Here is a 16,171-nt window from a genome sequence, read left to right as displayed (position 1 = left end):
TTTCTGACTTTATATCAGAAATGCATGTCAGCTTCATTATTCTGCAGCAGATTCACAGATCCTTTAATCTTGAAAATGCCCAGAAGCATCCTAAACAGTAAAAAAAAAAAAAAAACACCTCAGAATGTGGCCCTATTGCTGCAAAGCAAGGTGGCAATAAAAACCATCCCTGTGAAGACAAAAAAACATATTTTATAGAGCTGTGTATAAGATACAACTCTACACTCCAAGTTACAGGGTTGGGTAATTTATTGAGTTTTATTGAGTGATTGAATATTCTGTTTATACAGATCTAACTTTTGGAAAACTCTGGATTTTTTCCCCCCACCAATCCAATGCACTCCTCGGGTTTCTGTAGCTTAAAGTGGCTGTAGTTTGTTACTTTATGCTCTTACGTCTTTTCTCGAAGCTGATAAACTGCACTGTTAAGATTTAGTGTGTTCAATTTTTACTCCGTTGTGAAAGATGATTGTTTTACAAGCTCTTTTTTACAACTTGAATTCCATTGCCATTTAAATTTCAGGTTATCTTCCAGGAGATGATTGATTTAAAGCTATTTTTTTTTCCAAGTAACATCATCTGTCATTCTTTTTTTTATAGAATAGGGAATAAAGAAATGGATTAATCTAATTTGGTAGGAGTGAGATTTTGAAGCCATGTTGCCCAGCACTACCCAGCCATGTGTTTCTCTATGGTGATTGTTAATAAATCCTCCTACCTTAGAAGAGGTGCTTTCCCTATGAAGCAGAACCTTTCTGAAGACAAAGAGCGGGGCAGGTGGACTGAGGTGTTAACTAAGTTAACAACTCACGGACCACCACTCTGGAATAATACAGCAGTCAGAGGCTTTAGATAAAAATCTGTGCGGATTTGTCTGTGTGTGAGATCTTTGGGCCCCTTAACTTGCCGGTGTTTATATCTCACTGTGTGGTGAGATGAAGTTATTACAAAGCTTTGGCATAATTCCCTGCATGTGTCTTTGACTGCATGCATAAATGTTTATAGATAATTTTTGTGCAATAAAAGTCATTCTGTTTCCAATTCACATTGCTTCAAAGCCCCAATGAGAGGCTTGTGTTTTTAATTACTCCCCCCCCCCCCCTCTTTACTCCTCCTCCAACATTCCCCAAATGAGAGCTCTGTGTTCGGTTACAGCGCTGCTTTTGTTTCTTGTTGCCCAGCTCTCTTGTCTCTCTCTTCCTTTGCTTTTGTCTCTGCATCTTTCATTCCTCTCTGGCTTACAGCACTAATGTGACAATGATGGCTGGCACAGAGAAGGTTCAGTAAACAAGAATGAAACCCCAGCTTGGCGTCGCTCTAAAGACTCCATTCACATTTTGAGTGGCTGCACAAGAAACTTTTAGCTCCTACTGGAACAACTCATCTCCTGCCTGGATCCTCATACAGCATAACGCCTAGAAACCAAACACATATCTTAATTTGTTAATGTGTACAAAATCCCCAGTTTTTTATTAGCCAAATTATTATTTTTTTGTTTGCTTTTGAAGTCATAAAGCAGAGTTTATTCAGGTTATTAAGGTAAAGACACACCTAAAGCTTTTATGAAATCAACTAAAAACTTTGTCTTAACATTTTCTTCCACTTTTTAGTCAGAAAGGTCAGGAGGTTTAAACCATTCAGGTTTTTTGGGTTTGTGTTCTTGGTAAATTAATTTCCTGAATAGCCTCTATGAAGCCTTCACATCTGACCTTTATTTTTGCATTTAAAAGGCACAAGTCTTTATTCTACAAATAACATGTAATTATCATATTTCAAACCTGCATCTCAATTTTAACACATCCATTTATTTCCTGAACCTTTATCTTAATTTCAAAAAGACAAATTTCCATTTCAAAACCTGTGAAAAATGCAGGCTGGTAAGCATTAGGTGTCGCCGCTAGCTTTATTTGATCAGGTTAACACAGACTCCCATTCAATCACGCAGCAACATTTTTCATACAGGCTCATAGATTGGATCCTGAGGAGAACTGTTATCACAGATGATTAATGGTAAAGATTAGATCTTATCTATAGCGCAGGGCAGGACTGTGATTGAATCCAAACTTAGCACTGGTTAGTTGATTGCAGTCGCAAATTAGTAATTGTCTTTAACTAGTTTGTATCAGATTTCATAGAAAAATAGACACTATCTGTCATACACATAATTTGTTTTGCTCTCAAAGAATTCAAAGGCCTTTTAAAAATGTCCCTGTTTTCAGGAAAGGAAATTCTAAGGTTAATTTTTATGGTTTTATTTAGATATGAGGTGGTTTTGACTGCAATGTTATTTTCATTCATCTCATCTACAAGGTTATTCTTGAATTGGTAAAGATTTGTTTAAAAACCCTCTTGTTATTCTTGCACATAGGAAATGGATTAGATAGAGAAATAAAAATAATCGTCTTTATTGAAGCTGTATATGAACAGCTTGTTTCAGCTCCACCTATAGCAAGAAGCTGCTTTTGAAATTTGTTTCTTTGCATTTGTGTATAATTGCTCAAATGTCCAATGTTTGTGCAAGTAGTAAAAAACATCCAACAATCTTTTCAAAATGACAGTAGCCATTAAGGTTGTGGAATGCTTAATTAAGAGCTGATGTTATTAGTTAGTTAAGAAACATGAATTCAGTTTTAGCACAAAGCTAGAGCTTCAGAATAAACTGGCAGTAAAAATTCAAGGTTAAGCTACTTTGGAAAAAAATATTTTTATTTCCTCTCTATAACAGTACATATTTTTAACATATTATTCTAATAGAAGATACATCTTATTTCAATGTTAAATATTAAATAACCAAACACATTTATAACATAATCTGATGTCAACTGTAGGCAATAAAACATTTTTGGATAAGGGGAACGTGGCTTGGAAAAACAATTGAATAATGACCTATTTATTATATTATTTCTTTAGTTTCCTACAGTATCAATATTCAAAAGAAACACAGAGCAGTACAGTGAGAAAACAGGTATAATTACTGCATTGATATATACAGTAGGGAGAACAAGTATTTGATACACTGTTGATTTTTCTGGTTTTCCCACTTGCTTGTAGAAGACTGTACTTTTTATCATAGGTACTCTTCAACTGTGAGTGATGGAATCTAAAACAAAAATCCAGAAAAAGACATAGTATGATTTTTAAATGATTAATTTCCATTTTATTGTGTGAAATAAGTATTTGATCATCTGTCAACCAGTAAGAATTTTGGCTCTCACAGAGCAACATTATCATGTTAGTTCTTCTTTAAAAAGCCCTCCTGTTCTCCACTCATTACCTGTATTAACTGCACCTGTTTGAACTCGTTACCTGTATAAAAGACACCTGTCCACACACTCAATCAATCACACTCCAGCATCTCCACAATGCCCAAGACCAGAGAGCTGTGTAAGGACATCAGGGATAAAATAGCAGACCTGTACAGGGCTGGGATGGGCTACAGGACAATAGGCAAGCAGCTTGGTGAGAAGGCAACAACGGTTGGTGCAATTATTAGAAAATGGAAGAAATACAAATTAACGGAAAATCTCCCTCGGTCTGGGGCGCCATGCAAGATCTCACCTCGTGGAGCATCATTGATCGTGAGGAAGGTGAGGAATGATCACAGAACTACATGGCAGGACCTGGTCAATGACCTGAATAGAGCTGGGACCACAGTCTCAAAGAAAATAGTCTCAAACACAACGCATGTCAAAGCCCGTCTGATGTTTGCAAATGACCATCTGAATGATCCAGAGGAGGAATGGGAGAAGGTCATGTGGTCTGATGAGACAAAAATAGAACTTTTTGGTTTAAACTCCACTCATCATGTTTGGAGGAAGAAGAATGATGAGTACAACCCCAAGAACACCATTCCAACCGTGAAGCATTGCGGTGGAAACATCATTCTTTGGGGATGCTTTTCTGCAAAGGGGACAGGATGACTGCACCATATTGTGGGAAGGATGGATAGGGCCATGTATCATGAGATTTTGGCCAACAACCTCCTTCCCTCAGTAAGAGCACTTAAGATGGGTCGTGGCTGGGTCTTCCAGCATGATAACAACCCAAAACACACAGCCAGGGCAACTAAAGAGTGGCTCCATAGGAAACATCTTAAGGTCCTGGAGTGGCCTAGCCAGTCTCCAGACCTGAATCCAATAGAAAATCTTTGGAGGGAGCTTAAAGTCCGTGTGGCCCATTGACAGCCCCGAAACCTGAAGGCTCTGGAGGAGATCTGTATGGAGGAGTGGGCCAAAATCCCTGCTGCAGTATGTGCAAACCTGGTCAAGAACTACAGGAAACGTCTGATCTCTGTAATTGCAAACAAAGGTTTTTGTACCAAATATTAAGTTTCATTGTTCTGGTGTATCAAATACTTATTTCACATAATAAAATGGAAATTAATTATTTAAAAATCATACATTGTATTTTTCTGGATTTTTGTTTTAGATTCCAACACTCACAGTTGAAGAGTACCTATGATAAAAATTACAGTCTTCTACAAGCTTTGCAAGTGGGAAAACCTGAAAAATCAACAGTGTATCAAATACTTGTTCTCCCCACTGTAAATATTCTAGGTGTGCTGTTTCTCACCTGCACATTTTCTCTGAGGTCTGTCGCCTCCCTGAGGGGCTGGGTAGAAGCTCTGAAGAGTTCATCCACTACCTTGATCCCGGTGGTCTTGGTGGTGGTATACTCCCGAGCCTTTCTACTTTTCTTCACAGATAGACCCCTTTTATGTGCCTTTCCTCCACCACGCCTGTTGGTGATGGCCACGTGAACAAACAGAGTGGTGTTGGGCAGGAACTCTCCTGTGAGGGATTGCAGAGGGACGTGTCTGTAGCCTGGCTGTAGGCACTCAAAGGGGATGGTGTACTGACCAATGAACTCATCTCCGATGTAGTCATCATCCAGCACCACAAAGCGTAGAACTGCAAGCTCTGGCAAGTTAATCTGGAACTCAAAACTTTCATCAAAAATAGGATTATCTCCATTTTGGGAAACTGTCTTGGTTCTTTGTTCGGCGCAGTCTGCTGGTATGCCATGGATCTCTACATATATGTAAGGCTCAACCACATCACCCTTGGCTGCAGAGCCCCGAGGCTTTGGAAGATTCTGTCCACTGATGACTTTGATGTGGAGAAGTTGTGCCGAAACTCCTGGTAGGGAGTCCCGCGCATTGGCACTGAAGTAGGAAACCTCCTCCCTCATAATGGCAGGACGCAAAACGTATCCACAGTTTCCATTTTGTCTGAACCAGCCAAGGTTAAGGTCCATCATCAAGCCCGGTGTCTGGTAGTTCATCGCCACAATCTGACAGCCACATTTCCAGAAATCTTGTGGATTCATATTGCTGGCATCAATCCTCATAGATGTGGGGTATACCCTGGAGAGGAAGCGCTTGTTATAACTCACAAATTCCTCTGGAAATTCGTTGGCGAATCTGTTTGCATCTACCTCATTGAAGGAACAGATCTCCCAGTATTTCTGTTCCCTCTTAGAAAGTTCAAAGTCCCTGAACTGTACTGACTTGCACAGACACACAAGGTCAGAAAGCTCCCGGCACAGCCTGAGTCTTTTGCATCCCATACCATTCAGTTGGTCCTTCTCATCAGCTCCAACTCGGCGAGACATTTCCAGGCCCTCCTCCTCATCCGTTACATCCCCCTCAGATTCAGTGCAGCTGGGTGGCAGCTTTTTACTCTTTAGGAGTATTTTGCCTTTAAGTTTTTCGGGTGAGGGTAGGTAGTTTTCTTCTTTGTTGGGTGACTCAGCATACAGCTTATCCCCAAGAATTTTCTTCAAGTGTTGAGCCATTACCCTCTGCTGGGGGATATAACAGTGGGTCACCAAGCAGAGAATAAGGGGATACTCAGAGCTTTCAAAAGCATATTGGTTTATAATATCCAGAATTTTAGAAAAAGCCAGCTGAGTAGCCACAGAACTTCCAACATATACCACTGGTTCATTATCCGGACCGTTCCATACAATGACCTCAATACTTCGACAACCCATCCTCAGAGCTCGGATGTAGCTGCTGATGTCTGATGAACCCCAGAAATGGTCATCAAGGAGGGAGGCATTATGGGAGGAGTTGATATAGTAATGAGATAGAGGCTGAGTCATATCCTGGCACACTTTTTTGTGCTGAGGGTCAAAAATATGGCATTCAGAGGACAGGAGGTAGTGTGTGAAACCATCAATGGAGAGGTAGCCTTTTTCTCTACCTTTGGCAGAGGGCTCAAATTTCTGAACAATATCCCTGCACATTTCCTCTGTAACTCCTTCCACACCTTGCTCCACCTCTACGAATAGCATCAGATCTTTACTGTCCAAGTACTCTTTATTACTAGAAAACTGAACAAGCAGAAAAAAAATCTCAGGCCGTGTGCAGAGCTCACAATAGGCCTCCACAAAAGTGTCCAAATTAATTGCTTCTCCATATTGGTCTTTAGCTTTTTGTAATTCTTTGAACTTTAGCTCTATCCTTGACTCTTTCATTCCAGGATTAAGCCCCTTGATTATCTGGGTTGCTCTGAACAGGTCTATGTGTCCTCCCTTTTCCATATCCGCCAGTTCAAAAACTGAACCAATCCAAGATGTTCTTAAGCTTGGTTGACTAGGTTCTGCCATGTCGACAGGGTGGCGACCGTAAGACACCAGGTATCTTAAGCCCATCACCCATGTGCTGACAATATCTGCCGTACTGGCTACTAAATCTAAACTCTCATAATTATCTCCATAGATGATTGAGAAGGCGCACTCATCGGGGAACTGATCTGAGAGACCATTGCTGCGGAGAACTGGAGTCTTTTTCCCCAAACGGACTTCCTTGATACTCTTGATTTCCAGTTTGGCCTTCTCTGAATCCTTCTTGGATGGCTCCCATCTGAGCCAGTGCATATCAGGATCTAGCAGGAAATAGCGATTGTACATGCGGGAGTTGGAGCGCACCTTCTTCATCTCACAACCCTCCAACATAAAGGCCATGCAGGCAGCAGTGCTGTTGATCTTACGGTCACTCGGCATAGAGCTGAAGGACACGGTTTTCTTCCTGACCTGTTTCTGCTTGGAGCCATCCTGCAAATCAATTAGGGTGGGGGGTTGATAGAGAAAATTGTTCGGTTACAAACTGTTATCAAATTTGTAAACAGTGCTGAATAAAACAAACAAAAAAAAAAAAAAAAAAACAGGATCAACTAGATAAAAAAATATGTCATATATGATATTTAGACCACATTTATATCTTTAATACAGAAAATTATTTGTTCCGGCTTTTAATGGCCTAATTATACATATGATAAAATATATACTTTAAAAGGCAGACATTTCATGCTTCATTTTAACTTCCTTTGGAGACCAACTCTGTCTTCTTTCAGTGAAACAAGATAATCTAATTCACTTTATAAGAGATTAAAAGCAGCTTTGGATGGGCACCATGCAGGGACTTAAATTTATATCATACTGTGAATACAGTTTAAAAATTTAAATGCATTAACATTTTTTATCATACATTAAACCCACCAAAGAAAAAATGACTCACTTCTAATAAAGGTGCAACTATTTGCCTAAATATTTAGTGTAATGACAGCAGCTGTTTTGAATTCACTTTTTTGGGGTCTTAGTTAAAATAACAAAGACTTTTTCCAAAGTCTATGCTGCTTCTAGTTCAAAGGGGAGTTAAATGCCTCAATAATTAGTTGAATATCTTTTTGCAAGTAGTCCAGTAAGGCAATTTATGACGTTTATTGTATATTGTGGAGAAAAAGTTTCCCACCTGCCGAAATTTTTTATGAAGCCTAACTCAAATTCATATTATTCCATAAAGACAAGGTGAAGCATAAGCTAACTGCTATCAAATCCATAATGGTGAAGCTTTGCCCCAAACTGCTAGTTAATCAGTGAGGACAGGTTGAGCATGCAGTAAAATCTCACAAACAAACATAAATGTCTTTTAATGATCAATTATGGGGTTGTTTCACAAGTATAGTGAGGGAATCCATGTTACTCTTCACTGCAAAAGAGATCTTTTTGATGTATTATTCATCCTGTAGGCAAACTCTGATTTGACATCTATAGCCAGTCAGCCTCAAAGCAAAGACAATTTGCTCTATTTCTGTTTTTTCTTCAAAATCAGAAATAAAAGAAGAAAAAAAGTATGAGACATATATGCCACAAGGAATCATGAGGCAGATGGTTGTCAGCTTTCAGGTTTGGTCACCTAGCTGGTAGAAAGCAGACTGTGCTGTCCCACTTCCACACAGAGCTGTAGTTTCATAGATAGCCACACTTCAGGTGGCCTAAATCTTTATTTTCAAACTGGGTTTTTTAAGTAAGACACACCAAAAAAAAAAAAAAAAAAAAAAAAAAAAAAAAAAAAAAAAAAACACAATAAGCTTTATTATTATTATCATTTTACCATGGCTCAATGGAAACATGAAAGAAGTCCAGAAACATAAAACTAGCCTAAGTTTGTTTTTCCTTCTGTTTTTGTATTGCTTTTATTTTTTTATTTTTGCATGTACATAAAGAAAGTTGGGAAAGAGTAAAGTGCCTGAAGGCTTTCCCTGTCCTCCATCCAGGTCAGTAACTGCCCATATACATGTGATGGATTTCCATTGAACAAAGTCTAACTGTATCCACAGTGTGAGCACAGTGAACATTTTCAACACCATCTGCTTTTTGCCTGATAGTCAAGGACAGATGATGCCTGGAGACAGATCATGATCTATAAGCTCCAGGGCTGGAGAGAAATCATTATCATTACTCTGTCTCTTTTTTACAGTATTCTACGTAATTCTTTTCATAATCAACTTTATCCCAAATCGTATGTTCCAATATTATTTAGTTCAGCTGTATGTTTACTTGTCTTTGCATGTCACATCACCAGTAAAACAAATTTATTGTAAAATAAAGCATACTTTGCAATAAAGCATGTTTTGATTTGCAACTATCACTGTAATCTCATTATCTTTTCTTCTTCAGAACAGAGATGAAAAACTATCCTAGATTTTCTACTTGCACAGTTGGGAGTTTTTGGCATACGCTTGTTCTCCAAGTTTGTGCCAAGTCCTCCAGGCATATGGTAATGCAGATACCATTGCCAAGATCAAGGGGGCAAGGATCACGCTGCTAATGCAGCTGGGGGAAACAAATTCCAAGTATTTCAAAGAGGTAATTTAGGAGCAATATTTTCTAGGGTCAATGGACCACTGCACCAATACATTATCTTTGCTGTTTCCTTGTTTCCTCCAAAAGCTGAGCCAAGAAAGAGCTCATATTTTAGACCAAAACCTCCTTCCAATTCTAGTTAGATATTCAGCAAATTACAGTGTCTCACTAAACTTGCTAGTTGATTGTATTAATGATATTAAGTTGTGGATTTCAGGCAATTTCCTTAATTTTAATGAAAGTGAAACAGAATGCATTATGTTCAGTGCTCCAGGTATGCAGAATGGCCCAGCTCTAAGTTTGGGAGCTTGGGAATCTTACACTAGATCAGTTGTTAAAAACTTGGGGGTCAGTTTTGTTTGCAGCATGAAATTTGGTAAGCAGATACGTAATGTTGTTAATTCTGTCTTTCTTTAAGCTTCTTTCAGTTTCAGCTGTTGGTTAAAGTTAAGCCTTTTCTAAGCAGGCGCGTCCTAGAAAAGGCCATTCCTTTGTAGTTCAAGGTTGGACGACTGTAATGCTCTTTATGTTGGTCTGAATCAGACGTCCATCTTACTCCTTCAAGTTGTGCAAAATACTGCTGCTCACTTTCTAACAAATACATCAAGACGTGCACACATCACCCCTATTCTCTATACCCTGCATTTGATCCCGGTGTGTTTTAAAATTTTTAAATGGTTTTTAAAGCTTTAAATGGTTTTGCCCCAGAGTATTTGTCTGAAATTTTACTTTGTAGAAGCACAACCAGTCATTGCGGTCTTCAAGTCCTAAGGTCAAGGTATAAACGGCGGGGTGATAAAGCTTTTGCAGTTGCTGCCCCGAGACAACTAGTTACCCCGGATATTTGCACTGTTACAGAAATTGCTCTTTTTAGGTTCAAACTCAAAAGAGTTTATGAAATAAATCAAAAAGAGTTTTTGAACTAAACCAATAAAAGGGGTTTAGGGGAGTGGAGCCCCATGGTTAGGGCATAGGGCTTGGAAGCCTGAGGTTGTGAGTTCGAAACTCACTTCCACAGACTGCCACTCTGGGTCTCTGAGCAAGACCCTTAATCACCAATTGCTCCCCAGGTGCCGCACAGTGGCAGCCCACTGCTCCCCAAGGGGATGGGTTAAACGCAGAGGTAAATTTCTCAAATGTGAGATCAATAAAGTTTAATTATAATTTTATATCTGTTCATGCTGGCTTTCAATACTTAATAGTGGTGTAACAATTTAATTATTTTGTTTCTTTGTAACCTTTCTGATTTTACTGTTTTATATGTTCACTCTTTCTATTGTAGGTTGTGACATTCCTAATTTTGTTAAGCACTTTGGGTACCTGCTGGTGGTTGTAGAGTGCTATAAAAATTAGCTTTGATTCTCCAGTTGTTTGCTGAATCATCTCCTACAGCATCATCAACACTGGCAGGGATATAAGGGGAAAACGAAACTAAACTCATACTGAGTAAGATGCTCTTTAAAAGGGATAATGAATCAAGGCTAATTATATCCAGGCCTTCTCTTAAAAGGTATTGCGGTAGCATGAGGCTAAAGGCTGTGAGAGTCTTTGGTTATTTTTACTTTTAGCCGAGTAGAGAGACAAGACAATATGCAATTACTGTCTAGTCAGACTACAGTCAGAGTTGTGTGGTTTTGACAGAAAGAATTTTGCATACATTTAAATAAATGTTTGTTGATGAGTTTCTGTATATAAAGCAGCAATGTCTTTTTTACTTAATTTGTACACTTGGATAATTGTTTAGTCCGTTTAGGTTTTTGATTTTTTTGCCCATTCAAAGAAAAAAAAACTAAATCAGATTTTTTTTCCTCAGGATTGCCCTGTATTTGCTCTCCAAATTTCTATTAACAGCCAAAAGAAGCCAAATCCCTGCAAGATGCTGATGTCAGTTTTAAACCAAACATAATCTAGGTCAAAAAATTCAGTTTTGATCTTATCTGGCATGGTTTATGAAAAACTGCAGAGGGGCTGTCTCTCAACACTTTAACAACATTTTCTCTGTCCCTTAGCAGCCAAAATGTGTCGACTTCTCAACCAATGGCTGACTTTTCACAAGATTCTTCAACAAAAGCTGTGGATTTCTGCAGCTCCCACAGAAATAAGATGAGCCTCTTAGCAGTTCTGTCAGATTACACGGAAAGATGTGTTTTAATGGTTTACAGTTCTACTTTTTCCCATTTTCAGTCCTCCAGGAGGTGTTCAGTGCTTCTTTTTTCATACAATAACCCTACGTTTGCCTTCTTTTCAAGTCCCTGTCGTGTCTGCTGTGTCCCTTGGTTTTCCATGGTGCTGCATGTAAACACGTGTGCATGCATTTGCACAGACTACTGAGATAAATCGATTTTCCCTTGTAACACTTTTGTAATTTTATCTTGTAAACGTGTCCCTATTTTAAATTGCTGTTATATTCTTTTGACTCCACTGTCTGACGCTCTTGCAGTGATGTAGGGGTACTCAGGAAATCACTCACACCTTCCCCATTATCCTGTCGATGGGGTCAGTGGCAGCTCTTGGCGAGGTCAACCACTTCCTGATGCAGAGGTCAGCATTCTGGGGGGTGGACACAAGCCACACTCTGAGCTCCCAAAAATCATTTGAGGGGGATTACACCTGAAATTTATTTTCTTTTTTTTTTTCTTGTCACAACCTGAGGCTTGGCGCCATATAATGCATGGAGCTTCACCCCTGGGAGCCAATTAACTCATGCAGGTTTAAGCTCTCTTGTATAGCAACAGCAACAGCTCACCAGCTGCATTCTTTCCCAACTGAATCAAGTACAGGAAAACAAAAACTCTTCCTTTTCTTGAAGGAAAAGTGAGTGCAACATACTTACCCTCATCTTAAAATCATATTAGAAAGACATTGTGATATCATCTGTCTGCATTGCTTCCCTTGCTGCCTGCGGCTCTTAAATGCACATAAAGATCTTCATTTTTACAGTGCATAATAAAAAATACAGCACTGCAGAGTAATATCTGAGGACCATAAAGGGAGTGTGAATTAGTGACTGGGCTGTTAAATGTTTGAGTAATCAAAGTTCTCAGCTTTTAAACTGGTTTGGTGCAGACTAGAAATGAAATTCTCCCTTCAGCACTGTCCTGTGGGACTCTGAGCATACTGCCTCCTTCACTACCGTGGCCCACTTTCTTCATCATTCCAGAAAATCTCAAAGAATCCCACCTCTTCGTCACGGCTGCACGTCACTCGCTTTATATCATATCTCAACTCTAAAACAGCTCTGCCGAAAGCAGTCAGCCACGGCTCGGTTTCTCTCACCCACAGAGCTACTGTGTCGTTTGTGTGTGGCAATGAGAAATGCTGAAGGAGACAACAGGGGGGCCTGTGTAATGGGGAGTGAAGACAGTGCGGAGCACTGCCTTCTTGATGACATGCTCTCCAAGACAGGAGTAGCAGCATGTTAGGTCTGTTTACCCATATGGGAGCTTGAGAATCGCAGGGTCACTGTGGGCACTGATCTGTGACAGACACCAGCTGATCAAATGCAAACATTTAAATGCTAACAAGAGCTTTGATGCAATATCAACGGTAATAAAAAAATATTTAGTATGATTTTTGTTGGTTTTATGTAATATAAAACAAGTTTTAGATTTTTCAATATCTCTCAGCCTTAATTAAGCAAACATAACACTGATTATACTGTCACTCTGGTTAATCACTACTTAAATCAATAAAAGTTCAGTAATGTTTTCATTTATCGAGATTAACTTGCAATCCCTTATTTCTGTGCATTATTGGTTTTGCAGACCTTTATCATTTATGCTATATTTTTAATTTAAGTATAAACAAAACACATAATTTTGATAGCATTTCTATTGATCCTACAGCCTCTTCATTCGTATCCATGAAGCATCTGGGCATAAAAACTCCTCTTCCCTTTACAGATCACCAAGTGCTGTGTCTATGCAGAACAATTCGTCAGACAACACATTTAAAATTGAGTCTTTTGCCAGTTTGTTAGCAGCAGTCTATCAAAACACAAATAAATATTTATGTTAATCTAAAACAATATATGAATAGAAGCGATACATTATGACACCACGTGAGTCATATCGAGCTCCAAAAAGATGATTTCTAAACAGCTGTTAACTGAAAACCCTGCATATAGTCATCATTTACAGATGGACTTCTCAGGTGCTCTGTCAGCTATTTTAAGCCTTGTGCTTCTTGTTTAGTCCAACCTTGCCAGTTTTATGCAATACATTTAATATATGAAACAAAGTCTGTTATAATGGGCTGCTAATAGATTTTCTTAAGGCATACACATTCAGGAGGAGAAAAATGAATCAAGCGCAAATTATTGCACCAGTGAAAAGATGATATTTGGCAGGTAGAGTATTTTCAGATATCACCCAAGGCATTGGCTTTTTGACTTAGTCAGACTAAGACACTAATTTCCTCCCTTAACAAAAGGGATGCCATCTTTGAGTCGATCAAGCCATGACTAACTAGTCTAAGACCCCTACTAATAACATATTTAATATTAAATTGAAATCTAAGTCTGTGTCTTAGTGTCTTCTTTAGAACAATTATTTTGCATTTCATTTCTATTTACATATTTTTTCGTGTCTCTTCTTTTAGGATAATTCATTTTGTAAAGATATGAGTTTTTCCTTTAAGGATTTCAAAGCACGCTGAACCCTATTTAAATTGAAAAGGCCACATTACAGGTTATCATCAGAGCATTCCTCTTCTGAGCTTCTCCTCCTACAAAAACACAACAGTGCCCACTACTCTCCATGTCCAATACATTTATTGAAACAGACATTTGGATCCTGCCACAGAGACCTTGAGCCAGATATCAATCAGCCTTGAACCAAATTGACTTCTTACAAGTGCCTAGCATAAAAAAAAAGACCTACACACTGAAAAAAAAAGAAATAAGTACAAAAAATATACAGAGACAGGTGAGATGAGAATATGAGAGAAACTCAAAAGAAACTGGTACGGAAAAAAAAAAAGCCATAATAATTTGAGGTTATTTAGGTGTATGGACAATACCGGAAATTCAAAATGCCAAAAAAGGAAAGGTAGATTTTAGTTTAAAGATGCTTAAAAATGGGCTGCAGGTAAAAATCTAACACCTCTGATCCTTTTTTTCTGAACGTCAAACTAATAGGCCATGATAAAACAACTCTCAAAATGAATGTCCTCCCTTTATCAAAGATAAAGGAGACCCAGATATCTCTCTCCTCAACAAAGCCCTACAGCTGATCTTAAGGTGTTCCTAGTTGTGAGTTATGAGTTTCTCCTTGGGTTTCCTTTTCCAGAAAAATCTCCAAATCAAAAGATGCAAGAGGAAAACCTATCAAATGCCTGGACCACCTGAACTAACTCCTTTGGACAAAACAGAGAAGCTCTACTTCCACCTTTTCCTCTTCTGCCTAACCTCTAAGGCTAAGTCCACCCACCCTATGAGGTAACCTCATATCATATACCTCGTCTCTTATAGAAGCATCTGCATCTCTGCAAATGACACCCAAATCTGTCCGTTCACCAGCCCTTTCATCCTGCCTTCACTCTTGAACAGGACCCCAAATCACATAAGGCTAAGAAATACTCGCGTATTGGGCTGCCACACCTGTGCACCACAGTGTGCACCATGTCTGAGCCCAAAGAAACACTGTACGTGTTATAGTTGATGCGGACGTAGATGCAGTAATGGCAAAAAAAAACAGGGGGGCAGTGATCAACACAACAAGTCGAAATGCAGAAAAATGAGAGGGAACAGTTTACGTCAAACTTCCAAAATGGCAGAGCGCAGTATTACTTATTCAAGAATGTATGATTATTGAAGAATCGTATGTGTGTTTATGGCAGATAGACAGAAATAAACGATGGGTAGGATAGCTTGTTGCAAGCATTGATATGTAGGGAAAGCAGCCTGCCAGCTGAATGCGTTATAAACTGTGGGTAGTTGTTTCAGATACTATTTAAGTTGTAGGAAATAGAAACCAAAACCCTTTTTTTTGTCCAAAAGCTTGGCCAATGCAGTCACTGAAACTATGTCAGTACTTTCTGTTTGCCATTTCCAGTCACTGAACAGTAACAACACAGCATTTAAGTAAAGTATGTTGCTTGAAACTTTTGTTTTGTGATGTCAGTACAAGCAAAACGGATGTACACAACATCAAAGGCAGTGCACAGGGTTAACGCTCGAGGGTGGGGATAGCATGATTATGCTACTTTTGGCTGCACCCTGTTCAATACGGCAAGTATAAACCTAGCTTCAAACTCCTCAGCTTTAGGCAGAGACTGAATCACAACTTCAAAATTGGTTAGAGTAGCCAAAAAAATGTACAAAAAATTGTTTGTGTTCAAACTAATAAAAGTGATAAGTGATAAGTGACATAAAGTGTGTAGAATAACGGAAACACATGATGAGAGAAAGGAGCTGAGAGTCAGCCTGTCAAGATTTGTCACAGTAATCCCTCATGTGGGCGACTCTCTAAATTCTCATCTGGTCTGAGCAACACATCCTGCAACTCATTACACCATCTTTGTTTGACTTTTACAGGACATGAACATAATGTGTAAATAATCGAAAAAGGTTTTGAATGGGAACATGTGTCGGCTATGTTAAGTGTGAGCAGATATAATATTGTTTGTCCCGTAGCTCAAATTGGAATAAAATTTTCATCCATTTGGACGACTTCTTGTTTTGACTCATATCTAAAGCCCCTTTACATTCTCAAATAATACATGGAAATTCTCCAAAGAACACTGAACAGGCCAAAGAGTTGGAAAAAACAATCAGACTAATTACTAGCCCACAGAGAGAGAAGAGGTCAATGCTATTGAGTTTTTGAAGCATGGAAAAACAAAACAAAAAACAAAAACTAGGGGTGGAACGGTTCACAAAATCCACGGTTTGGTTCGGTACATGGTTTTGTGGTCACGGTTTTCGGTTCGATATATGTTGATTGTTACCCCAAAATCCCATAAAAATTTAAGAAATTAATGAAGAAAATCCAAAAAAAAAATTAATGAATTGTAATTATTT

At 38.8% G+C, this 16,171-nt stretch overlaps 1 protein-coding gene across 1 annotated transcript in view; it reads right to left on the bottom strand.

Moving 5' to 3' along the window:
• The window catches only part of si:ch211-210g13.5 (inactive phospholipase C-like protein 2), a 97,287-nt gene that overhangs the window by 34,879 nt on the left and 46,237 nt on the right, over positions 1 to 16,171 (bottom strand). Inside the window, exon 2 of the mRNA XM_038278306.1 lies at positions 4,573 to 7,059. Coding sequence (XP_038134234.1) covers positions 4,573 to 7,059 — 2,487 coding nt within the window. The remainder of the gene's footprint in view (positions 1 to 4,572; positions 7,060 to 16,171) is intronic.

The sequence above is a fragment of the Cyprinodon tularosa genome, unplaced genomic scaffold (genome assembly GCF_016077235.1).
Source record: "Cyprinodon tularosa strain WSP-4 unplaced genomic scaffold, ASM1607723v1 ctg14, whole genome shotgun sequence".
NCBI lineage: Eukaryota > Metazoa > Chordata > Actinopteri > Cyprinodontiformes > Cyprinodontidae > Cyprinodon > Cyprinodon tularosa.
Note: the sequence above shows the minus strand (reverse complement) of the source record. Positions and strands in the feature narration are given on the sequence as shown.